The sequence below is a fragment of the Eleginops maclovinus genome, chromosome 16, assembly GCF_036324505.1.
Source record: "Eleginops maclovinus isolate JMC-PN-2008 ecotype Puerto Natales chromosome 16, JC_Emac_rtc_rv5, whole genome shotgun sequence".
Taxonomy (NCBI): Eukaryota; Metazoa; Chordata; class Actinopteri; order Perciformes; family Eleginopidae; genus Eleginops; species Eleginops maclovinus.
In genome coordinates, this window is record NC_086364.1 from 12,197,547 (window position 1) to 12,219,412 (window position 21,866).

Consider the following 21,866-nt stretch of genomic DNA (forward strand, 5'->3'; position numbering starts at 1 on the left):
GAAAAGGGAAACCAGTGTGTTAGAATTTCAGTCCACAGAATGGATGCAGGACCTTGCCTTTATGGTGGATGTTACAGAGCACGCGCATAACTTGAACAAAATGCTGCAAGGGCGCAACAAATGTGTCACGCAGTATTATGACAGCATATGTGCGGTCAAGTTGAAGCTGTCATTGTGGGAGACACAACTCGCGCGTGGTGATGCTGTACTCCCCTTGTCTGAATGATGTGTGCGCGACCCAACCTGCTGCAGACATGAAGCGGTTCAAAGATAAAATAACGGGACTATTGCGGGAGTTTGAGCAACGCTTTCAGATTGGTGAACTGGAGAAAGACCTCAAAGGTTTTTGCTCGCCATTCACCGTGAATGCCTCTGATCTGCCCGTCAACATTCAACTGGGCAAATTTAGCCCAGGTTACCCCAACTTGACAGCCCCTGCTGCAAAAATGTTGTGCATGGTTGGAACCACATCTTTGTGAGCAAGTTTTCTCTGTAATGAGCATCAATTAATCAAAGCTGCGCTCAAGGCTCACGCACAAGCATATGATTGACATCCTGAAATTGGCTGCCACACAGGATGTGACACCTGATATTGATGCACTTGTGAAAGCTAAAAGATGCCAGGTTTCAGGAGATCAATAAACAGTGAGTAACCCCACTTAAAATGCTGCATGAGACACTGCACCCTGATATAGCTCTGTGAAAATTAATGTATTCTGGGGCGATTTTAAGAAAGTGAACAGTGTGTGATTTACTGTAATGTCAGTCACTTCAGTTCACAACTTTGGTTTGTTGAAATTGTTCATGCATTGCACAGCTTTTATTTTTTTTATCAATACATAGTGTAGCCTACAAGGCAGGGAGTAACTCAACCTTCTTGAATAGTTTCTACCTCAGTTTGTATGGTTTGGTGAGTTAGCCCAGGATTAATATATGTGGAAATGACAAAATTAGGTATTTGATACTAGAAGAGTTGTTTGTATTTTTGTTCAATCCCAGATAGGCTGTGACTTAAAGTTGTAGCCTATGCCTTTGTAGATACACTGAGACGAAGTTTAAGTTCCAATCGCTGAGGCATTATGTTCTTGAAATTGCACCAATTTTTCCTCAGAATTTTCAACTTATTTTAAGTGTTTTGTCAAGAAGATTATTTGTGATGTGTACATTTTCAGAATGTGCTTGTACTATTTTGGATCAAATTAAAACAAAGAAAACAATCTGAAATTGTTGTTATTTTAAAGTTATTATGCCATAATTTTACCCCCACTTGGAATAGATTTTCCTCCATGTGGCCCGAGCTAAAATGAGTTTGACACCCCTGATATAGACTTTTTAGCTGCTGTATAAATGCCACTGCATACTTTTCACATAACTCACCCAAAAGAAAAATGGGTCTGAGTTTATCCAAGGGTTATGAGAAGTAATGTGAATACGAGCAGGTAGGGCTTTGAGTTGGTTATCTAGAGGTGAAAAGAGGTTTATACATTTGATTTATAAACTCCAGATGTTGCAGTCTGTCTTAAATACCTGTATTATGCAACAATAGCCAAGGTTGCACATTTGAAATGATTTGCTAGCTTCATTTTTGTGTTTGGCCTGCACTTAACTTCTCATGCTAAGTTTTACTGATTGAGGTTTAATGCATGCTATCTACAGCAGCGGTCCCCAACCTTTTTAGCGCCACGGACCGGTTTAACGTCAGATGATATTTTCACGGACCGGGCTTTAAGGTGTGACGGATAAAGACAAAAAAATTAAAATGACTGGCATAAAAACTGTAGTATATTGTAAATATAATAACAAACATGAATCCACGGTGTACTCGTATGCAGTGCCGCCGCTCCCATAACGCGCATTACGCGCTGTGCGTAGGGCACCAAGTGTCGAGGGGGCACCACCAAAAATAGCCTAATGAAAAATCGTCATAATAATTATAAGGCCGAAATTATTTCAGTAGACTATAGAAATATGAGGCACTTTTTAGGCATACTACTCAAAGGTACCGATGGTGCCCCCCTCTCCCCTCCCCCCTCCCCTCCCCACTCACACAAACACAAACGAAAACACAATCTGCACAATCTGCGTCCCAAGCGCCCTGTGGGTGCCCTTGCTGTCAGTGGTCTTTTGGATTACTCGACATTTTTGGAAATGAAAAGGCAACAGGAGTCAGGAGCAGAAAAAAGAAAAAAGAGGAAACAGCGAGATGATGCCCGTGCATCACTTGCAGGTAAGTGTCCACGTTTAATCTTTCTTAAATACGGGAAATATGTGCAGCTAGTGTAAAGCTTAGCCTATGCATACACCTTGAACTAGCTGACGTTATTGCTAATGTTAGCAAACTCAAATATGTGTTATAACTTAGGCGCAAGCTAAATTGAGATTTTGCTGTTAAAAATTATAACTGCATTTTGCAAGTAACTGATGCCAGTTAGCCGTTACTTTACTTTAGATATTGAATAGTAGACAGTTTATGGTTTATTTTGACGTGACGGTGGCCAATACTTTCTCAGTAACAGTTAGCAGTCATTGCACTAGGTAGGCTAACAATTCTGGCTTCAGACCATTTATCACTGTGTGGCGTGAAATTAATAGTGTTTAGCCAGGCATTTAGAAAAGTTTACATAGCATTTGAGAAAGTATATTTTATTTTGGAGTTTGCAATGCCAATGCATAATAAACCCACGGCCATCTTTAGGATTGTCATTCGGTAGAATTCAGCAAAATAGGCTACAGTCTCACATAAATAAGGTTAGGTGTTCTATGTGCAATGGGAAAGAAAAGGGTTCGTGATAATGTGAAGCCTGTAGCTACTGCTACAGCTAGCTTAGCTATATCTGAGAGTGACAGAAGATACATGACTAAATTAACTGGCGTTTTGATTGCATTTATATCATGCAAAGGCATGGACGACATCTGTCGGTGAAATAGAAAAACGTTTTGTAGTAAACAAAATGCCCTCCTAACCATATTGTATTCAATTAAATGTAGAGTTTAATAGTCTTGTGTAAGGTGTATCATTTTGCTTTTATTCCTTTTATTCCTGTTGTTAAGATATAAATATAAAATATCCATTATGAATGATATAAAGCAAACATTATTATTAAATTGTGTACAATATTGCAACTCATTCTATAATGTTTTTATATTAGATTAGATAAGATTGATCAAATAGTTGATATATAAGTAATAAAGGGGGAGAGCTCCTTGGTTGCATGCTTTCAGTTTTAAATCTTTATTTTCTTTTTTGGTATAAGATTCTTTATTTGAATATTTTGTCTCTTTCTATACTGATCTTTTTTCTTCGTATTTCTAAATTAATGCAGGGTCAATGCTGAAATACGTTCAAGCGGGAGCACGAGGCCAAGAAGAGGACACAGATGAGGAAGAACCATCGACAAGTTCACCCAATCAACCCCAGCCAGCAAGCAGGTCTGTACACCCCGCAACAGTACTAAGCCCTGATCAACCACCCTCAACCACCACAGATACACAGCAGATAACCACCACCTCTGAAAGTCCTGTCACTGAGAGTCCGTCAGAAGGTGACAAGGTAGAAACGGGTTTGCCCTCTCCAACTGATCCTGCTCTCTGGCCATTACGGATTTTAGATGCGGATCGTGTTGAGATCGTACGAAGAGGTCCATTTAGAGTCCCATCAGATTTTAATTTTCCAAAGGGACTAGATGGCAGGGCGTTTCATAGTAGCCTGCATTTCAAAACGCTCTCAAATGGAGAGAAAGTCAAGAGAAGTTGGCTTGTTTACTCGAAACAGAACAATGCTGCATTCTGTTTTGCGTGTAAGCTTTTCAGTTTGAAAGCTATAAAGCTCACTGCAGAGGGCAACGGTGACTGGTCCAACATTAACAATAATTTGATAAGTCATGAATGTAGCTCAGACCATGCCCAGTGCATGTTTAAATGGAGAGAACTGGACACACGTTTACAGACAAATACGACAATAGACTACCAGGAACAGACATTGCTGGAGGCAGAAAAAAGAAGGTGGCGAGATGTTCTCAAACGCTTACTGAAAATAACCCTATCTCTTGCCTCAAGGAATTTGTCATTTAGAGGCTCTTCACAGTGTCTGTATGAACCAGACAATGGCAACTTCTTAAAAGAAGTGGAACTTTTAGGCAGTTTTGATCCTGTGATGGAGAACCACCTGACCAAGATAACCGATGAAAGCTCCCGATCACATTATCTTGGTCAGCAGACACAAAATGAGCTGATCCAGATCGTCTCCAACAAAACATTGCAAACAATCCACACACAGATTCAGGAAGCGAAATATTTCTCCATAATTCTTGACTGTACACCTGATATAAGCCACAAGGAGCAAATGTCCCTCATCGTGCGCATTGTTGAATTGGAGCCAAAGCCAAATATCAAGGAGTATTTCCTTGGGTATATGGAGGTGGTTGAAACAACTGGCCTGAACCTGTCTACTGTCCTTTTAGACAAATTAAAGGAACTCGACATTCCATTTGATGATTGCCGCGGACAGGCCTACGACAATGGTGCGAACATGAAGGGGAAAAAGCAAGGAGTTCAGGCCCGACTGCTACAGTTGAATTCGAGGGCGTTGTTTGTTCCTTGCGCAGCTCATTCTATGAACCTTGTCATAGCTGATGCTGCGAAGTCATCCAGGGATGCCACTGGCTTTTTTGGCTATTTGCAGAAGCTATCTTGTTTCTTCTCAGGAGCTACAAAGCGGTGGAGCATCTTGACAAAACACATCAACCTAACTGTGAAATCATGGAGTGATGTGAGGTGGGAGAGCAGGCTTAGGAGTGTCACAGCTGTCAGAAGTCAAATCAAAGAAATCCAAAATGCGCTCATCGAGGCTAGGGAAACTGTCAATGACTCTGTTGCAAAAATAGAGGCTCAAGCCCTGGCAGAAGAAGTGGCCTCTTTCAGATTTCTGATCTGTTCTGTTGTCTGGTGTGAAATTCTTACAACCACTAACCAGGTAAACAAGCTCCTGCAGACAAGTTCAATGCAGCTTGACATTGCCGTCGGGCTCATTGACAATGCCAAAACCTCCCTCTCCAGATACAGGCACTCTGGGTTTGCTCAGGCAGTGTCAACTGCCAAGGACCTTTGCGAGGCGATGAACATAGAGCCAGAGCTCAAGGAGAAAAGGCTCAGGAACACAAGAAAGCAGTTTGCATATGAGGCTGCAGACGAGCCCTTCAGTGATGCCCTCAAAAGGCTTGAGGTATCCTTTTTCAACAGTGTTGTGGACTCCGCTTTGATGTCACTGCAGGAGCGTTTTGAGACCATGACCCAGGTCAGAGACAAATTTGGAGTGCTGCTTGATTTCAGCAGAGTGCACGGAATGTCCAAGGAGAACCTGCAAAAAAACTGCATCGAAGTGCAGAAGACACTGACTGAGAAAGGAAATTCGGATATTGATGGACTTGAGATGGTTCAGGAAATCATCAACCTTCCTCAACTGCCACCACAAACAACTGCCTTGGAGTTGCTCTCATTTCTCCATGAGAATCGCCTTCAAGAGGTGTATCCAAATCTCTGGGTTGCTCTTCGAATCGCATTGACTCTCCCTGTTACAGTTGCCTCTGCTGAGCGAAGTTTTTCGAAACTGAAGCTCATCAAAACTTACTTACGTTCAACAATGGGGCAGGAACGTCTAAGTGGTCTTGCTGTTATCAGCATTAATGGTGAAGTGGCTCAGAGGCTGTCCTATGATGACCTAATTAATGACTTTGCAGCGAGGAAATGCAGACGTGTTCCTCTATAGAGTCTTTATAGAGAAATGCTTGATTGTTAAAGAATAGCATTATGCTCTCTCAAAAAGGATGTCCTTGATTTATTTTGATAACACTTTTTTTGCACTTTACTTGAATGTGTTTTAGCTGTTCTACAAAGCCTTACTGTTTACAAAGTAAGTAAAGTTGTGACTTTTCGTCCTCTAAATCTTTGTTTTATTTAAGATTTTATTGATTGTACTTATTGATGTTATTTAGTGTAATTTATTCAAAGTTACTGAAGGAAAGTTTGCACTTTCAAATGTCAAAAGTTTGTTGTTTTGCTGTGTGTTTGCTGCTGCTATTGTTTTATATGTTTGGTAATAAAAAAGTTAAACTTTTCCGCGAATGTTTTTTTATTGGGGGGGGGGGGGAGGGCATCATGAAGGAATTATGCTTAGGGCACCAAAATGGCTAGCAGCGGCACTGCTCGTATGCAACTTTATTAGCAGCGTCCTCGGAACATCGCGCCAACAACATGAACATTTTAGCTCACCATAACGCTAAATCAATGGGAGCCTTGAGCTTGTTTCTCTGCAAAGAAACGGTCCCATCTAGGGACAATGGGAGACAATGACACCCGAAGTGTGTTGCTTATGTCCAGTCTATTCCGTAGCTTTGTTGTGGTTGCTGTTGTTATAAATAATCAATATATTGAAAAGGAACATTAAAAGATAATTGTAAAGGAACCCAAACAATATGGTTCATGTATTTGTTAAATTGCTTTTGTTTTGTTATTTTTCATGAACAAGGATGTGCTTTTATTTTGAAGAGACAAGGAACGGAAGTTGAGCAGAAAGACGTTAACAGAAAGACGTTAACGAAAAGTACGGTAACACGGAGAAACGGTGCAGTAACACGACATATAAATAAGTAATAAGGATGAAACGGGGGAGTATAACGGAGTTTAGCTCCAGTCGAGAGGGAAACAAGGTAACTGCATCTGTGTGTGTCTAATTGTCAAATAATTTGGAGTTTGTTAAGTTAAGGATGGCAGCTTCATCCTGCGTTGCACTCTGAGAGATATGCAGAGACGGTGAACTGTTTAGCTCTTAGGCATGGATTATTGTACCCTTCGCTCAGCCGAGCTAACTTGGAATACAACACAGATCAGGACAAGTGTATGAAGTGAACACACCCTCATTTGCATATGATGCAAACCTACACATTTACACTTTAGTGCCCCACAGTGGTACAACAATAACACTGCATCCTCCTGTCAACTTAAGCACAGAATAGACACAATCTATATACATAAATCTCAATTGAGGACATAAACATCCAGCTTAACAGAGTTTATTTTTGTATTTGTTAACTTTTCAGTGCTAACAGCGTTTAGCTTAATGTGTCTAATGTGTATCATTTTGTCTCCTGTTTAATTTCTAGTTAGCTCTTACGGTTGGTCAATGCAGTAATATTGGAAACGGAATAAACTACATTAAACCATCAGTCCAGGCTTGTATTAATTCGATTGGGATGCTAAAATAATTCACTGTTTCAGGACGGAGCATATATGTCCAATTCCGGTAGTATTACCGGATGTTGTTTTTAGCCTCAGTTAGCATAAAGCTAATATTGTATTGTATATATGAGTAGAGGGAGAAGGACGCGTGGAGTTACATACTAAACACACCGCCTCTACCTCTCACTCATTGATGCTGCAATGATACTATTGCGTGTTTAATAACCGGATAAACTTCGGAAGGATTGCATAATAGAATATCGTAGGTGAGAGCTTCAGGACATCACTAGCAAGACGGCGACGGTGACGTCATAAGAGGACTAGAAGAGCCCGGAGAACCCCATGTGACAAGCGGCCAACAAGATCCAGCCCCCCGCTACCAACCAAGGAGAGCACGAGACCGGAGCTCGTCTTATTTTGAAGTTGTTGTATTTTATGGCCGGAAAAGGGATGGTTCTATAAAACATGTTTGTATTTTGAGATCGCTCTCTTTTGCTCCGGACAGTAACTAGGCTACTGATGAGCTCCACTCAGTCAGCAGCCTGTGGACGCGTGTACCGTACTATTGACCCACAGCTGTGCAACTTTTGTAAAACCTACTGCTGCATCCATTTATTAAACACTCCTTTTAAAACTTATAACAGGAGCTTCACTTCGTTTCTTTTAAATCGACTCCTGGGCTTCGAACAAATGAACATTTCCTACACTGTCACTGCAGAAAACCCCGTTTCACACAAATATGATGTCGGAAACGGCAACAGGGTTTTCAGTGCTGTTGTGGCGATCTCAGGGTATTCTGCCATGACTTTAATCCAGAACACCGGCAGAGTTGTTGTCTCAAACAGACTTTTAAGGCCGCCGTCATTTGCGATCTCCAGCAGCTGATCTTCTTCTCGTACAGACATGCTGGATTCCCCTGGTTTGTTCATAAATGGGGCGCAGATTAATTCCTTGGCAGTTCGTGGGTCTTTTGTGGTTGGGAAGTAGAGCTCGAACTCGTTTAAAAGCAAAGATAGGTGATCGTGCATCAGCTGGGAGAATGACGGCTCAGGCTCTGTCTCACCGAAAATCCCCAAATCCAGTTTGGCTTTAAATGCAGCTACGTTATCTGCCAATTTGAAGACAATTGTCATTTCCCCCTGAAGTGATAGATTAAGTTCATTGAGCAGGTTGAATATGTCGCATAAGTAAGCCAGTTTTCCGACCCATTCCTCGTCACTGAAATGTGCTGCCAGCGTTGAGTTTTTTCTGAGAGAAATCTCTGTAGCGGCTCCCGCAATTCAAACACTGTCCAGCGATTTCCCTCGAGATAACCATCTTATTTGTGTGTATAAGAGCCGCACATTATACAGAGCGGGCTTAGTGCGTGGGAATCAATTGTTGCGATGAATCCATATTTTAAGTAGGACTCCTGGTATTGTCTATTAAATGCAGCTTTATTTTTCTTGGAAGTCGTAGGCACTTCTCTCGTCTCCTTACTGGGCCTTTTCCCCTTCGCAAAGACACTTTTCAAATACGACTGTTTTTTTTACTCATTTTGCTAGCTTGTGGGTTACATTTTAGGATGAGAGTCCGGTAATTTTTCAAAATAAAAGATGGCTCAGACAATAAATAAAACGGAAATAATGCAAGTTATTTATTCTTGCTGTGCGGCCTGGCCTGGGAGTTGGGGACCTCTGATCTACAGAGTTGAAATGGTTGTACAAAGTTGACATCCCTTTAAGTGTGGCTTGAGTGGTAAGAATCATAGTTCACTTTCTGAAATACATCTGTATGAAACATGCTTTTGCCTGTTCTCAGTTGGGTCTACCTTAAAGCCAATGACTGGAACTTTAATAAAACTAAGTGAAAATTCAGTAAGAGTAAAACCTGCTTGCAAATGTCAAAGCTACACAAACTAAAATAAAACAATTACAAGGAAATGGTGATAACAGTTCTGATTCTCTTTATTTAGGTAACAGCTGTGTTTTACCGAAACAATAAAAGATGGCGTCATCCTGGAAGATACTCTGATAGATTCCTCAATTGTTTGACGGTCTGCAGAGAGAAATAAATAAGATTGTCAGCAAGAAGGAAAACAAACACACTTAATTGACAAAACTGAAGTTACTCACTTGGCCCATTCAACATTGAGAATAAGATGATCGTATCCAAATCCTGACACTCCTGCGATGGCTCTGGCTGCATCCTCCCGACGGTGGAAACTGATGAAGGCGAATCCCTGCGGAGAACAAAGAGGGTGGTTGATGGATGGTACAACTTTAACCTGCTGCGTTTCTGCCCATTATCATTTCTATTGAGTAACTGTATCATGTAAGCCATGCAATTTCTTCAAACAAAAGTATAAAAAAGACAATATACACATAAGGCTTACAATTACAAGGAGAAAACATTATAAAAGGTTTCACAGAGTCCCGCAGTTTTTATTGCTCTACTAATTAGTCTATTTGTGTCCTGAGTTCTATTTTATGTGGTTTCTTCTTAGTACAGTTAAATGTAGTCTTTTCCATATCAAATAGAAATGTTTGAAATGGTCATTGTCATCTGTTGAAAAACTCAATAGTACATACTTTGAGCGAACACTACAGTCAAGATACTCTCTACAGTGCTGCTACTTTGTGTTATACTTTTATACTTCCGCCTCTCATCTGATTGTTTGTGTATTTTACAGGTGTTTGTGTTGTTGAGGGTCAGCACTGACCTTGGACTGCCCAGTATTCTTGTCCTTGGCCAGATAGATCCTAGAGATGGAGCCAAATGGTCTGAAGAGCTCCTGCAAGTCCGTCTCGCGGGTGTCCTCAGACAGATTGGTCACACGAATAGTGGCATTGTCATCAGCTATTGGGGGCAGAGATACAGCATCAATATCGAGCAACGGTTTGTTGGTGAATAATGTTTATGTAAGGAATGGGTATATAGAGAGTTTGTTTTAACTTACAGCCTCCCCTCCGGTTGGGCTGCATGGACTCTCCTCGCCGCGTGCTTCCATCCCTCAGGCTCGGGGGGACATACTTCCCAGTCTTGCTCTGCGCAGGCTGTGCCGGCTCTGGCTCTGTTGTTCACAAGCAAACAATGGAAAAACAGGCCATATTAGTCATGACTTTAGAAAGGTCCAAAACACAAGTGGATCATGAATGACAGATCTAAATTTGAATAGGATGTGTTGGTACCAGAGCCAGCAGGCTTGTCCTTGTCTGCTGTGGAAAGCCCAAGCTGCTCAGCCAGCTCCTTCTGCATGGGGCCCAGGGTGTCCTTGTATGGACAGCGGGTGGTCCAATGGTCGCCTTTGCAAATACGGCAAGACACAATCTTCTGTCCTTTCAGTTTGTTCATGGGATCCTCCTCCTGGTCTTGGGCATTTAAGTCCTACAAGAAGTAAGATGAGAAACTCAGTAACAAGCGTAACCAAGAAAATAACAAATCCATACCACATTCATGCATCTCAGCATGTTTTATGTGGACCTTAACTCATCACTAAGCAGCGACAGGACATCCTGAGGTCCCAAAGGCTACTCACCTCTTTGCTGGAGATGAATGTCATGAAGACATCGTCACTGACTGTGGTGGTGGCAACATTGGGACCTGCTGCATCAAACTCAGAGTTGCCAAATTTCTTCCAGTTCTGAAATAAGAAAACAATATCAAATATGGACCCTGACCTAACCCAAAATCGTACTAATTTCAAAGTGAGTGCAAATAGAATTAACTTAGAAGCAAACCTTTCTCCTGGCAACAGCTTTTGAGGCTTTCCTTGTCTCGATCTTGAAGGTCCGCACAATCTTGGCGACAAAAAGGCAGGAAATGCACAATCCATTTAATATGTCACACAAGCAAATTGTTTGTATTCCTGTAATCAAACTACTGGTGTACAGCTGAATCTCTTATAGTGATCACTCTCATGGTGATGACTGATCCAGCTCAAAGTGATCACAATAAGCAGTCGACAAATGTGTTTTTGTTTCTTTATAGTAAAGCATATTCAACAGCATCTTCATGATTACAGAGGTCTCATAGCACAGGTAAAATGACGCTAAAAACAATCATCATTTCGAAGCCTTTCAGGTTTTCCACAGCTGCTGTCTGCATGAAATACAGGCTTACCTAAACCAGCATTATAAACAATCATGACAGATGCAAGAACATATACCTTAGTGAAGCTCAACTTACCTTAAACTTCTTTCCATCATCATCTATTTTATATTCTGTGATGGTCTTAATATTTCCTTTGATGGTTTCCTTAGGAGGGGGTAGTGTGCCTGACAAAATAATGTACCGTGAAGTTAGACAAGACAGAGGGGAAAGTAAACGATGCACTGTAAGTCACATCTCATCTCTTCATCACATCGCCAGGTCTGAACTAATCTAGGACATAACACTACAGACTTGCTTTGCCTAAATGGAAAATGTGTACGCTTATGAAGACTCGTTTCAGTTTGTATGTTTATTTCGTAGATAACCGAATCTTATGTATACGTCTAAGGCCTGGGACGTAGCTATCTTGCTCACTTTTAGCTATCGTGCCGTTACCAGTGTATGGCACTGCCTACGTCACTGTCGACAGCATATGTCAACTAGCTACACATTTGATCAATACAATCATTAGTGTATGTCAGAGACGCAAATGTAACATCCAAGCCGTTCGAACATAATATATCCGAAAAACACAGGTATGTTTATTTTTCTATAGTATTACAGCCAGCAACCACGTGGAAGTGGAAGCAGCCTAGTCGGCCTCCTCCTCCGGCTCCGGACTACTAGAGATGAGCTAGTTTTAGCATACTACGCTAACTAATGTTAGCTTTCTTACCTTCATCTACTTCCTCCTCCACTTGGTCTGCCCAGCTGGGCTTGGAACTGGAAAGTACAGATTGACAAGCAGCATTAGATTAATCGATAAAGACCTCTCGCACAAGCAGAGATAAAGAAATCTTTGTAATAACACTCACTCGTCGTATTCCATCGACGGCATCCTCTCGGCTAGCTTAGCTTCAGGACCGTAAAGAGCGGTGGAGTGCTAGCCGAGGAACCTAGTCGAGCCGCCAATGAAAATACTTCCGGTTATCTTCACAATAAAATGACCGATTTTGTTTAATTGAAGCTTCACAATAAGAGTCCTGTTATAGGACTGACTCACTGAAAATAAAGTGTATTCACCAGACAATTGTTTCATCTGACAAATGTTTTATTGTCTTCATTAAAAATGCTATTTTATTTTATTGTAATTACAATATCTTGTTTTTATGCTGCTGTAACACACAAATGTCCCAAATTGGGAACTATTAAGTGTCTGTCTGTCTGTCTGTCTGTCTGTCTGTCTGTCTGTCTGTCTGTCTGTCTGTCTGTCTGTCTGTCTGTCTGTCTGTCTATAACTGATTTGATTTGATTTATTAAACTGATTTTTAAACTTGATCTATCAAAAGGTCTTCTGTTCAATCATGTAACAGGGGGGAGTTTGCGCTGTAATGAACCATGCTGCTAACATGCTGACTTGAAGAAATGAAAAACAAAGTCAAAGTCCACTTTATTGTCAAAGTTTCCACATGAGTTATACATACACAACATTGAAATACCGTTTCTGGCAGTCCCACAGTGCAAATATAACCAAGAACATGTAACATAAAAAGATAGGAGCCTAGAAAAAAAAGGGGGAGTAAAAAGGGGTATACAAAAAAAAACCCAAAGTAATATATACATATATTAGACACAATCAACACAAGGCAACCTACAACAACAAGTTATTCTTTATTTCAGATGGTTTTGTTTCAAATTTAACAGAAGAATAACTTTCAGCAATAACAACTCCAGAACTAAAAGCAAGTTTTGCAGCATGACATTATGTTGTGTATCAAGCAAAAGCAGCTCTACTTCTTTATCACCCCCAGGTGTTTTTCCTCTGAGCTCTTCCCACAACATGCTACTCTTATGCTGTCGAACAAAGCCATGTATAGGATGGGATGGATACACATGTTCAGAGTTGCAAGTCCCTTGGACACCTGATACATGTCATAGACCCAACATTTAAATTGTTCATGGGTCCTCTGATATAAGTGATAGATCTGGAAGATGTGGTAAGGCACAAATGAAATGGCATACAGCACAATCACTGATCCAACCAACAGGCCTATCTTGCGTTTCTCCAGGGTGGTTAAACTGACATTTTTCCACACCACTGAAATAACCACACAGTAGGAAGTGAAAGTAACAACAAAGGGAAGCAGACACCCAAACACAGCAAGGAATATTTTGTAGTAGAAGTAAGAAAGATGTTTATCCTTGTTTGAGAAGGACACACAGTGAATGTTCTTAGTGTGCTCATTGAGGAAAACTGAGGCAAATTTCAACTCAGGGCAGGAAATGACTCCCACAACAATCCAGATGATGACACTGACAACCTTGGCATGGAAGGGCTCTACATAGGACCGGGTGAAGAAGGGACAAGCGATGGCCACACATCGGTTCACACTTATTGCCATGATGAAGAAGAGGCTTACATACAGGTTACAGGTGAAAAGAAACCTCTCTATTTTACACAAGGCTTCACCAAACACCCAGCATTTCCCCTGGGAGTAGTAGACTATAAGCAAAGGCAAGGTCAGGACATACAGCAGGTCACTGATGGCCAGGTTACAGGACAGGACCACCCCGGTGTGCCAGTTCCTTCTCTCTCTGACCACCAGCAGCCACAGGGCAAATACGTTTCCTGCCAGGGCCATGATGAACTCCACCCCATACATCGAGGGCAGCAGGGCAATTTGAAACCTCTCACAAATAAAGGAGTTGTTCTCCATCTCGATCTCAGCTGAAGGTTATTTTGTTATGGAGTTTCTTTCTCACAGATTGTACCACCCAATTGCTGTAAATTGAAGAATGTTTGTTCAGTGACTTGTAATAAGTCATATTTCTTTTTGTAAACTTAAGTGCAGTTCATATTTGTGAAGTTAAATATGAGAAGTAAGGAAATCTATGCAGATAACCATTTTTACGACATTAAATGTTATCTATATAAAAAAAATATGAAATGTAAATGATGAAAGCTTTATCTTACCGGTAGGATTTGAATTGCAGTGTTCTGTAAAGTGGCTTATAAGCTTAAAGTTCATTTCCTTTGTGGTATCTGTAATGAAACTGACAGAATTTCCTCAACCATCATAATCTTTTTAGGCATCTGACTCTAAGGCAAAAAGGGTGAAAGAGGGCTTTTATTAACCTTAAAATAACTTCCTCTTAAAGTGTGCATTACGCTATTTGAAGAAGTAAAACTATGAAGAAACACATGCCATGCGTTTGCCAAACACACTAGCAAAAAGAGTTTACAGCTTTAATATTTGTCATATTAGTGTTTCAGTGCTTAACCATGTTCATATTCTAACAGATTACTCATTCAAATTGTCAGACACTACATTTGAACAAAAGGACCCCAAAAGTACTCTTCATAATGTTGTTAATGACGAATATTAAAATACAAACCTGCATTCACTTTGTTTGAATATTTGTATTTAGTTATAGATCTGTTGTCTTGTTTCAACTTCGTTGATTGGATATACTTAAAAACCTCTTGAACAGTTTGGATGTATCTTTTAAGTATAGCTAACTTTTATCTGTGTTCTACTTGTTGACCATCTTCAAATGTTTTTACAAGCAATCACAAGTCACTATATTTTTTGTGTCAAATAAAATAAAATAAATAAACATATGGCTATTTGTGTTTTTTTCTCTGTAACTATTTTTCTCATTTGTGCTGCAGCCAATATCTGCCACATCTGCTCTAAACATCCGGTCCTTTCCCCTCAAATAACTTTCTCTAATGTTTCTTTCTCAATATCTTCCATATTGCTGATGCACCGAAGATATATTCTATTCGGAAGGCTTTCTAAACCGTAAATTATATTTTCTTTTAATAGAGTTTGGGCTATAGTCAAAATCCGTGCGAGATATCAAATAATTACAATGACAAGACATGTAGATTACATTTCGGGGTTCTATTTTGTACTTCGCTTTGAGTGGTACTTTGAATAAATGACCGTTTACTCTGAAATACATGTACCTTAAATCAGTGAACTGCTACAAATTACTGTTTCATTTTGCATGGTCTATTAAACAATGTTTTCCAACACACACGAGCCGTTTTAAACAACCAAACGAAGTTAAACACTTGGTGTACTATAATATTTTTCACTAGTGTAACGTATAGCAAACTGATCCGATACAATACTTAGCTACTTACACTTGAATCTTGAAGGCATGGATGGATATCAGCGCAGGAGAATCAGCAAAACTAACTCAAAAGCAATGGGCGCAACTTTTAGAGATCGGGGGAGTCGCACATCGAGATACCCGGAAGATCAGTGATAACACCAGAGGCGGCTGGCCCATAGGGGGCGCTGGGGCTCTGCCCCACCAGCTGTTGAGGGGAAAAAATATTTTTTGCATATTTTTTTTTAAATCAATGTCAGTTTTACTTAATAGTGTGTGTGCCTACATGCAATTTAAATCATTTAAACAACATTTCCACCAACTAACACTCATTAAACAGTGAATTTCCACTGACAGACAGTGTATCATTCTCTCATGGGGCGATCAGCAAAGTGCCCCTGACCGGCAGCTAAACAGCCAATCCGGTTATGGTTGCTAGGGAGAAATTATGAATAATTGGCCTATCAACGTCGCCAAATTTAACGCCGGTGGGGCGCTGGAAATTTAGCCCCAACTGCTACGTAAAATGCGTGAAGGTTTAGGATTGCTGTAGCTACATAAAGAGCCAGCGATAGTTTTTTTTCGTAGTGCGACTCCCAGACTCTGTCCTACGCTACGTGGGGAAAAAATACGCGCGACGACGAAGAGAGATGATGGCGATGTAATATGTAATAATATTATAGTATGTAATTGTAATATAGTTGTGGAGAATGCTTTGTTGTTTCTCTCAGGCTGTGACATGCAATGACAACTGTATGGCACTGATGCTGTTTTCTCCAAGTAAATGCATTTTCCCTTGAGAGAGGGTATTAAAATAATCTGTTTATGTAAAAGTTTTTGAAAATAACTTGGTTCTAAATTCTTTGTATATGTTACATTTTAATAGGAAAGTTCTGTTTCATTCTCTCTTCTCAACCCACACTCACTCATTCACTCACTCACTGTTGATTTGTATAGATTCAGCTGAAATCATACCCGTGTTGTTAATTTATCCCTTGATTGTATTGTATAGTATTTGATAGCATAAAGTCTAATATAGCTGTAAATTGTTACTTTTTCTGTGAAGCTGGAAACTGTGAAATTAAATTATGATTGTGGAACTGTAGTCATTTCCCGACTGTTCATTTGAATGCTTATGCTAGATTAGGCAGGGAAATCTGTTGGCACACTAGCCCCACCAAGATTTTTTTTCACCAGCCGCCACTGGATAACACCTAATGGCACATTCTTAAAATTCTCCATGGTTTTTCGGCACTAAACTCGAATTGCAATGCTAAATCTGTGACCCTTGAACATTTTAAATAGACCTCCTGAATCTATCAAATAATTATTTTATCCAGCACTGTGAATGTTATTCTTGCATTTTATATCAATTGTGTCTAGTTTTAATTTATTAAAATGACATTTTATCATGACTTCCTTTAGCACTGTAGGCTACTTATGCTTTTATTTTTTGTTGCATTGCACTTTTAAGTTACCTTGTTTGAATGTGCCATATAACAAATAAACTGGGATTGTTTTATGGAAATTAAAGGACTATGACTGCACTAATTAACAGATGAGAAAAAGACTATTCATCGAGGCAATTGTTTTAACACTTTATTGAACAGGTACAATTTCAATATTCATTTGTACAGTGTGAAAAATATAGAACATTCTTCTGCTGATTTTCAGCAATAAACAGTTTCACATACGTCACTCACTGCTGCCACCTGGTGGTCAAGCATAACACATTTGATGTCGAAGTCCAGAAAGAAGAGGGGAGGGGTTCAGCCTTTTCCCTTCCTCTGTTTAAAGCCTTGCTTTGCTCCTGCACCTTTCTTCCTAAAGGCCGAACTGCTTTTTGGACCTTTAGAGTTGAAAGATTTGTCCTTGTTTTTGTTTCCAAACGTTTTGTTCCCTTCAAATCTCTTCTTCCCACCAAACTTTTCCCTATCGCCAGTTTTCTTTGCTCCGAATGCCTTTCCACCAGGCTTCATTTTCCTTCCAAATGGCTTCTCCCCATCCCCCGAATTCTTCCATCCTTTTCCAGTGTTTCCGTCCCTCTGATATCCTCCTGGAGTCTTTCTCTTCGGGGATTTAGAATCTCTGTCTTTTCTAAACGGTTTACCAGGTGACATTTTCCTCATCTTTGCAGGTCCATGAGACCAATCGGAACTATGCTTCCTCTTGGTACTTGGGAACATGTCTGGAAAAAAAAAAAAAAAGGTAAACACACAAAAAAGAAAGACCTCGTAGCTAATGGTTTAAAGGATAGCAATTATTTTCACCTTCATCTGGCTCCTGTCCCACAGCTTGTCTGTAGTACTCCACCTCATCATCAGATTCAACAGCAGCCGGCCGATCCTCTTGCATCCCAGGATCCTCTACCTCACTGTCCTCTTCAGCCTCCTCTTCAGCACGTTTCTTCTTGATGCCTTCCATGCTCCTTTTCCTTTTAGGCAGGAAAAAAAATATCAATTTAATACTTTAACCAGATTAAAAATTGACATATGTATAAGGTCATATTCTCATGTCAGGACCATCTTAAAAGCTAGTATATTACTTGTTGTCTTCTCGTTTTTCATTCTTTTGAGCAACATCTTGCTCCTGCTTTTTCCTGCGGGCCTGCTTCTCTTTAAGCTGGGCCTCCTTTCGTTTCAGGATCTCCTGTATTTCCTCTTCTGTCTTGGAGACTTGCAAACATAGAAATTAACTTCAAATTAAAATACAATTTATACCCAGTGTACGGTATAATGTGTAAACTTAAGATGCATCAGTAAGCGTTTACTTTTTGAGAGAAATCATATTATTCATAATGATTTTGTCATCATGTACATCAAAATATGTCACATAGAAAGATGAAGGACAGTAGTGCACTCACTCATGGTGTGATAAAGGACATTCCCATCTCCCATGCCTTCTTGTATCTTCATCAGCTGCAGGGTCATGCGAGGACCAATCTGAGAACACAGTGTAACTATTCAGGTTCCACCAGGGTACCAAGATTGTTTTCAACAGCTTTACTCCCTCAGCACGCTCACCTCTGTCAAACGGACAGCACTCTGCTGGGAGGCCATGTTGCCTCGGCCGGAGTAGACCTGTGGAAGTTCAGTGATGTTGTGCTCCCCGTCTTGCTCTGCCTCACTTTCTGAAAGGTTTGCTCCCCTGAGAGTTGTAGAGAACACACAATAGTTGATCAGATTTAAAAATCATCAATTCAGCAGATGGAAACAAAGAATTTCAATCCCTGTGTTAGCACAGCTACTTCCCACTAAGCATTTGCATAAACATTTACATGAAAAGGATCTTACTTCATCATCAGCTCGCTGATATCCTCAAACTTGCTCATGTTGGGGAACCTCTCCTGCATCAGCTTTTTGACTCCACGGCTCATTCCCACAGGGACAACCTTCAGGCTGCTGCAGGTTGGAAACATGATCATGCGTGTCAGTCTAACAATTACTTACAATATAAATAGAGATATGGTTATGGTGTTGAGGCTCATCAGTGCGTTTACTTTGAACATACATCACTGAACAGTCAAGTCAAAAATCTTTCATCATTTGAGCCCAACATCTCTGCTGTCAAGCCCTTCGCTAGAGCACACAGAGCAAAAACAAAAAAGTACTTACTAGTGACGGAATTCTATTTCCTGGGTGTCTGGGTTGTAATTCAGCAGCACACACCTCTTGATATTGTTGAGGCTTACCTGGAAAAACACAATTTTCTTGTTTTTTCTTGCAAGAAGCAATTGATAAATGTTTACAATGTTGAATGCTCAAAGATTAATGAATCAGAAAGCGTTTACTTTTGATAAATCTTCAAAGGAAATCTCAGAAGACTATACAATCATCATGCCAACAGGGCTTTAAATCTTGAGTCAATCACAAAAGGGCAATATTACTGTAATAAAAAAAAACATACCTTGTGCACATTAATGGAAGGAAACATGTTCTGAAACATGGTGGCCATGAGTTTAACATGCATGCCGTCAGATCCAAAGTTGTTGAGGATTAATAAAGGATGATGTGTGAACTGCTGCTCGTGCATCCTGTGCTTCTTCAGAGAGGAAACCACATCTTTGCCAAGGGAGTACTGAAAAGAGATAAAAAGAGTCCTTAGTAGCGTAGGAAAACATGCAAGCATACATGACATTTGCAGTTTGGGCACATCAGTGCGTTTACTTTGAAAACATCACTAACAGTCACATATTAAATTGTCATCATTTGAGCCCATCTACTTATTGTACTTTATTTCAATAATGTGATCATATAATTACCTTTAGCACTCGGAAATGAAGCATTGGACCTTTCGGAAGTCGTGCCAGTCTCTGAAAGCACAAACAAAAACGGTTGGATTGAGAACAGGCTAATCATGGCAAAACTGAAAAAGTCCTTCAACACCCAACTGCTGTTTTTCTTAATAGGTTATTTATTTAAATCTTACCAGGTTTACACAGGTGGGTGTTTTGCTGAATATCATGAAGTGTGTTACTCCTAGAGGTCCTGCAATAGCCACAAAGTCTTTCAGCACATTCTTTTTCCTAACCTAGTAAAAATAAAAAGCACAACATTAGATATAGTTGAAGTGAAAGAACTTGTGAAATGAAAGATACTTGCACATTAAAATATATCAAGAAAAACTAAATATTTTTACTCAAAATCATCAAATAAATCCCACCGACCTTCAGTGACTCTGCAGTGTAGGGTTCCATGACTCTCCGCACATCCTCGATGAGCTGACCCACGTTTTTCCCAATCTGTCCCCGATGAAACACGAAGGAGTGGGGGATAGCTCCGTAAACCTCCTCGGCCACATGGTTAGCTGTGGCTCTCGACTTCTTTTGGTTCTTGGTCTGAAAAACACAACTAATACATTAACTGTCATGAACTCATTTGGTTAAATGACACTCAGAAAACGCAGAATACTGCTTGATTTGGCTCTGAATTACAATTAGAGCTTTATGGTAATTTAGATTAAAAAAAAAAGCTAAACAAAAAAGCTAACGTACATGATTACCCAGCTCTACTAACAGTCACACACATCCACCAAAAACGGTGCTTTATCTTTCTCATATAACATACATCACACGTTCAATCATTAAATAGACTGATAAATAAAAGTAAGTCTAACAATTATCCTTAAGGCTAACCTTTTAGCAAAGGCCGTCACTTACCTTTGATTTCCCCATTATTCAACGAGATGTAGAGCAGTTGAATTGAGTCAACAATAATAACATTGATAGGAGCAACAATATATTAATTATATCAAAACAAGTACGTTCATTATGACCGTAAAATGTAATCAAAAACAATTTAAACAAACGAGGTTCCCACTACGAAGACAGCGCGACGCCTTCCACATGGTTTTTGCGTGTGTCTCGCATTAATATGTCCGTGTTGCTTGATCACGTGACTAGAAATAGTTCCTAGAGAAAAAGAGTCGGCGTGATCAGAGAGCTTATAACTAAATGATAATAATAACCTAGGATATTTCCACCTATTAAAAGTAAAAGTATAATGAAAAAATAAGACCGTTTTTATAAGTGTGCCACTGTCCTTCATTGGAATAGCCCAAATAAGCCATTTGTTTTGATATTTGAAATTTCAAAGAGATTTGGAGTTTTAGATTTTAAGCACCAGTGAACAATTACTATTTTGACATGAATTTGAATCTTGTTAAGTTGTGATTTGCATTGTTTAAATTGTTTATTTTACACGTCTTAATTCAGCAGTTCTTCATTCTGATCACTAGAGGGACTCCGGTACACTTACATGCTTCATCTCGACCAGCGATGAGGAGATCACTAACTCCTCGGGTCTTCTTTTCTCTATTTATTTAGTGTTCATTTTTTATGCCGTTAAAATGTATCTATCATCTTCCATTGGTCCACACGTATTCATTTTAGTAGTCAACATAGCTAAAAAGTATATATTTATTTCAGGCAATCATACATCCTACAATCCTGTAAAAGCAGGATAAAACTAAAACATGATTTTTTCAAGATAAACATTGACCTATATGAAATCTGACATTTCAATTATTATTCTTAATAAGCCAATACAAATGTAAATAACAAGTTCCAGTTATTAAGAGGAAATGAGAGTTGTCTGTAGAAGCTTTATTAAAAAGTGGAAAAGAGATATATGGGTCATTTCAGAATTGCGGTTACATTTGGTGTCCCAGCAAAAACAATGTTAATTATTTTCTCCTAAAAAAATATTTTCAGACCCTGCTTTCAATATTATCACTAAATAGACTGTATGTAAAAAAAAAACAATGTTTGGAGTACATTTTATGCACAATTTATTTGTTAAATATTCATCAAATGATTCCCACACCCTCCAAAACCATCAAAATTGCCTGTCCCAGGACAGAAATTCACATTTTCAACTTGAATAAATATTACATAATTCACCAAAATTTGCAGATTTTTTATGATAAATCTATAAATATGT

The 21,866-nt window shown here is 39.6% G+C and overlaps 2 protein-coding genes and 1 long non-coding RNA gene across 3 annotated transcripts; 1 reads left to right on the top strand and 2 right to left on the bottom strand.

Annotated features, from left to right (window-relative positions):
- Nucleotides 1-6,565: 6,565 nt before the first annotated feature.
- On the top strand, nucleotides 6,566-12,394 carry LOC134877839 (uncharacterized). Its single transcript, XR_010167623.1, has 2 exons — nucleotides 6,566-9,546; nucleotides 9,905-12,394. It is a non-coding gene; the product is annotated as an uncharacterized LOC134877839 (long non-coding RNA).
- eif3g (eukaryotic translation initiation factor 3, subunit G) lies at nucleotides 9,156-12,308 on the bottom strand. The gene is made up of 10 exons (XM_063903499.1): nucleotides 12,180-12,308; nucleotides 12,041-12,087; nucleotides 11,401-11,489; nucleotides 10,953-11,012; nucleotides 10,751-10,855; nucleotides 10,404-10,599; nucleotides 10,172-10,285; nucleotides 9,935-10,071; nucleotides 9,348-9,454; nucleotides 9,156-9,270 (listed from the first exon to the last, which is right to left on the bottom strand). The coding sequence occupies exons 1-10, from the start codon at nucleotides 12,200-12,202 to the stop codon at nucleotides 9,255-9,257; spliced, it is 894 nt and encodes a 297-aa protein (XP_063759569.1). The 5' UTR covers nucleotides 12,203-12,308; the 3' UTR covers nucleotides 9,156-9,254.
- Nucleotides 12,395-12,737: 343 nt separating the features above from the next.
- Nucleotides 12,738-20,812, bottom strand: ppan (peter pan homolog). Its single transcript, XM_063903753.1, has 13 exons — nucleotides 20,585-20,812; nucleotides 20,093-20,263; nucleotides 19,855-19,956; nucleotides 19,688-19,738; nucleotides 19,333-19,503; nucleotides 19,041-19,117; nucleotides 18,720-18,827; nucleotides 18,450-18,573; nucleotides 18,290-18,368; nucleotides 17,972-18,101; nucleotides 17,697-17,860; nucleotides 17,201-17,614; nucleotides 12,738-14,032 (listed from the first exon to the last, which is right to left on the bottom strand). The coding sequence occupies exons 1-13, from the start codon at nucleotides 20,597-20,599 to the stop codon at nucleotides 13,095-13,097; spliced, it is 2,544 nt and encodes an 847-aa protein (XP_063759823.1). The 5' UTR covers nucleotides 20,600-20,812; the 3' UTR covers nucleotides 12,738-13,094.
- Nucleotides 20,813-21,866: the final 1,054 nt, after the last annotated feature.

What these genes read in the sequence shown, in the direction of transcription:
- ppan (XM_063903753.1), bottom strand. An exon ending in GAAATAGAATTCCGTCACTA is followed by an intron (nt 18,828 to 19,040) that starts GTAAGTACTTTT and finishes TCCAACCTGCAG; the next exon opens with CAGCCTGAAGGTTGTCCCTG. An exon ending in TAAACAGAGGAAGGGAAAAG is followed by an intron (nt 14,033 to 17,200) that starts GCTGAACCCCTC and finishes AATAACCTTCAG; the next exon opens with CTGAGATCGAGATGGAGAAC.
- eif3g (XM_063903499.1), bottom strand. Translation starts at nt 12,202, where the DNA reads ATGCCGTCGATGGAATACGACGA. An exon ending in CCGTCGATGGAATACGACGA is followed by an intron (nt 12,088 to 12,179) that starts GTGAGTGTTATT and finishes TGTACTTTCCAG; the next exon opens with TTCCAAGCCCAGCTGGGCAG. An exon ending in GGACAAGCCTGCTGGCTCTG is followed by an intron (nt 10,286 to 10,403) that starts GTACCAACACAT and finishes TGTGAACAACAG; the next exon opens with AGCCAGAGCCGGCACAGCCT.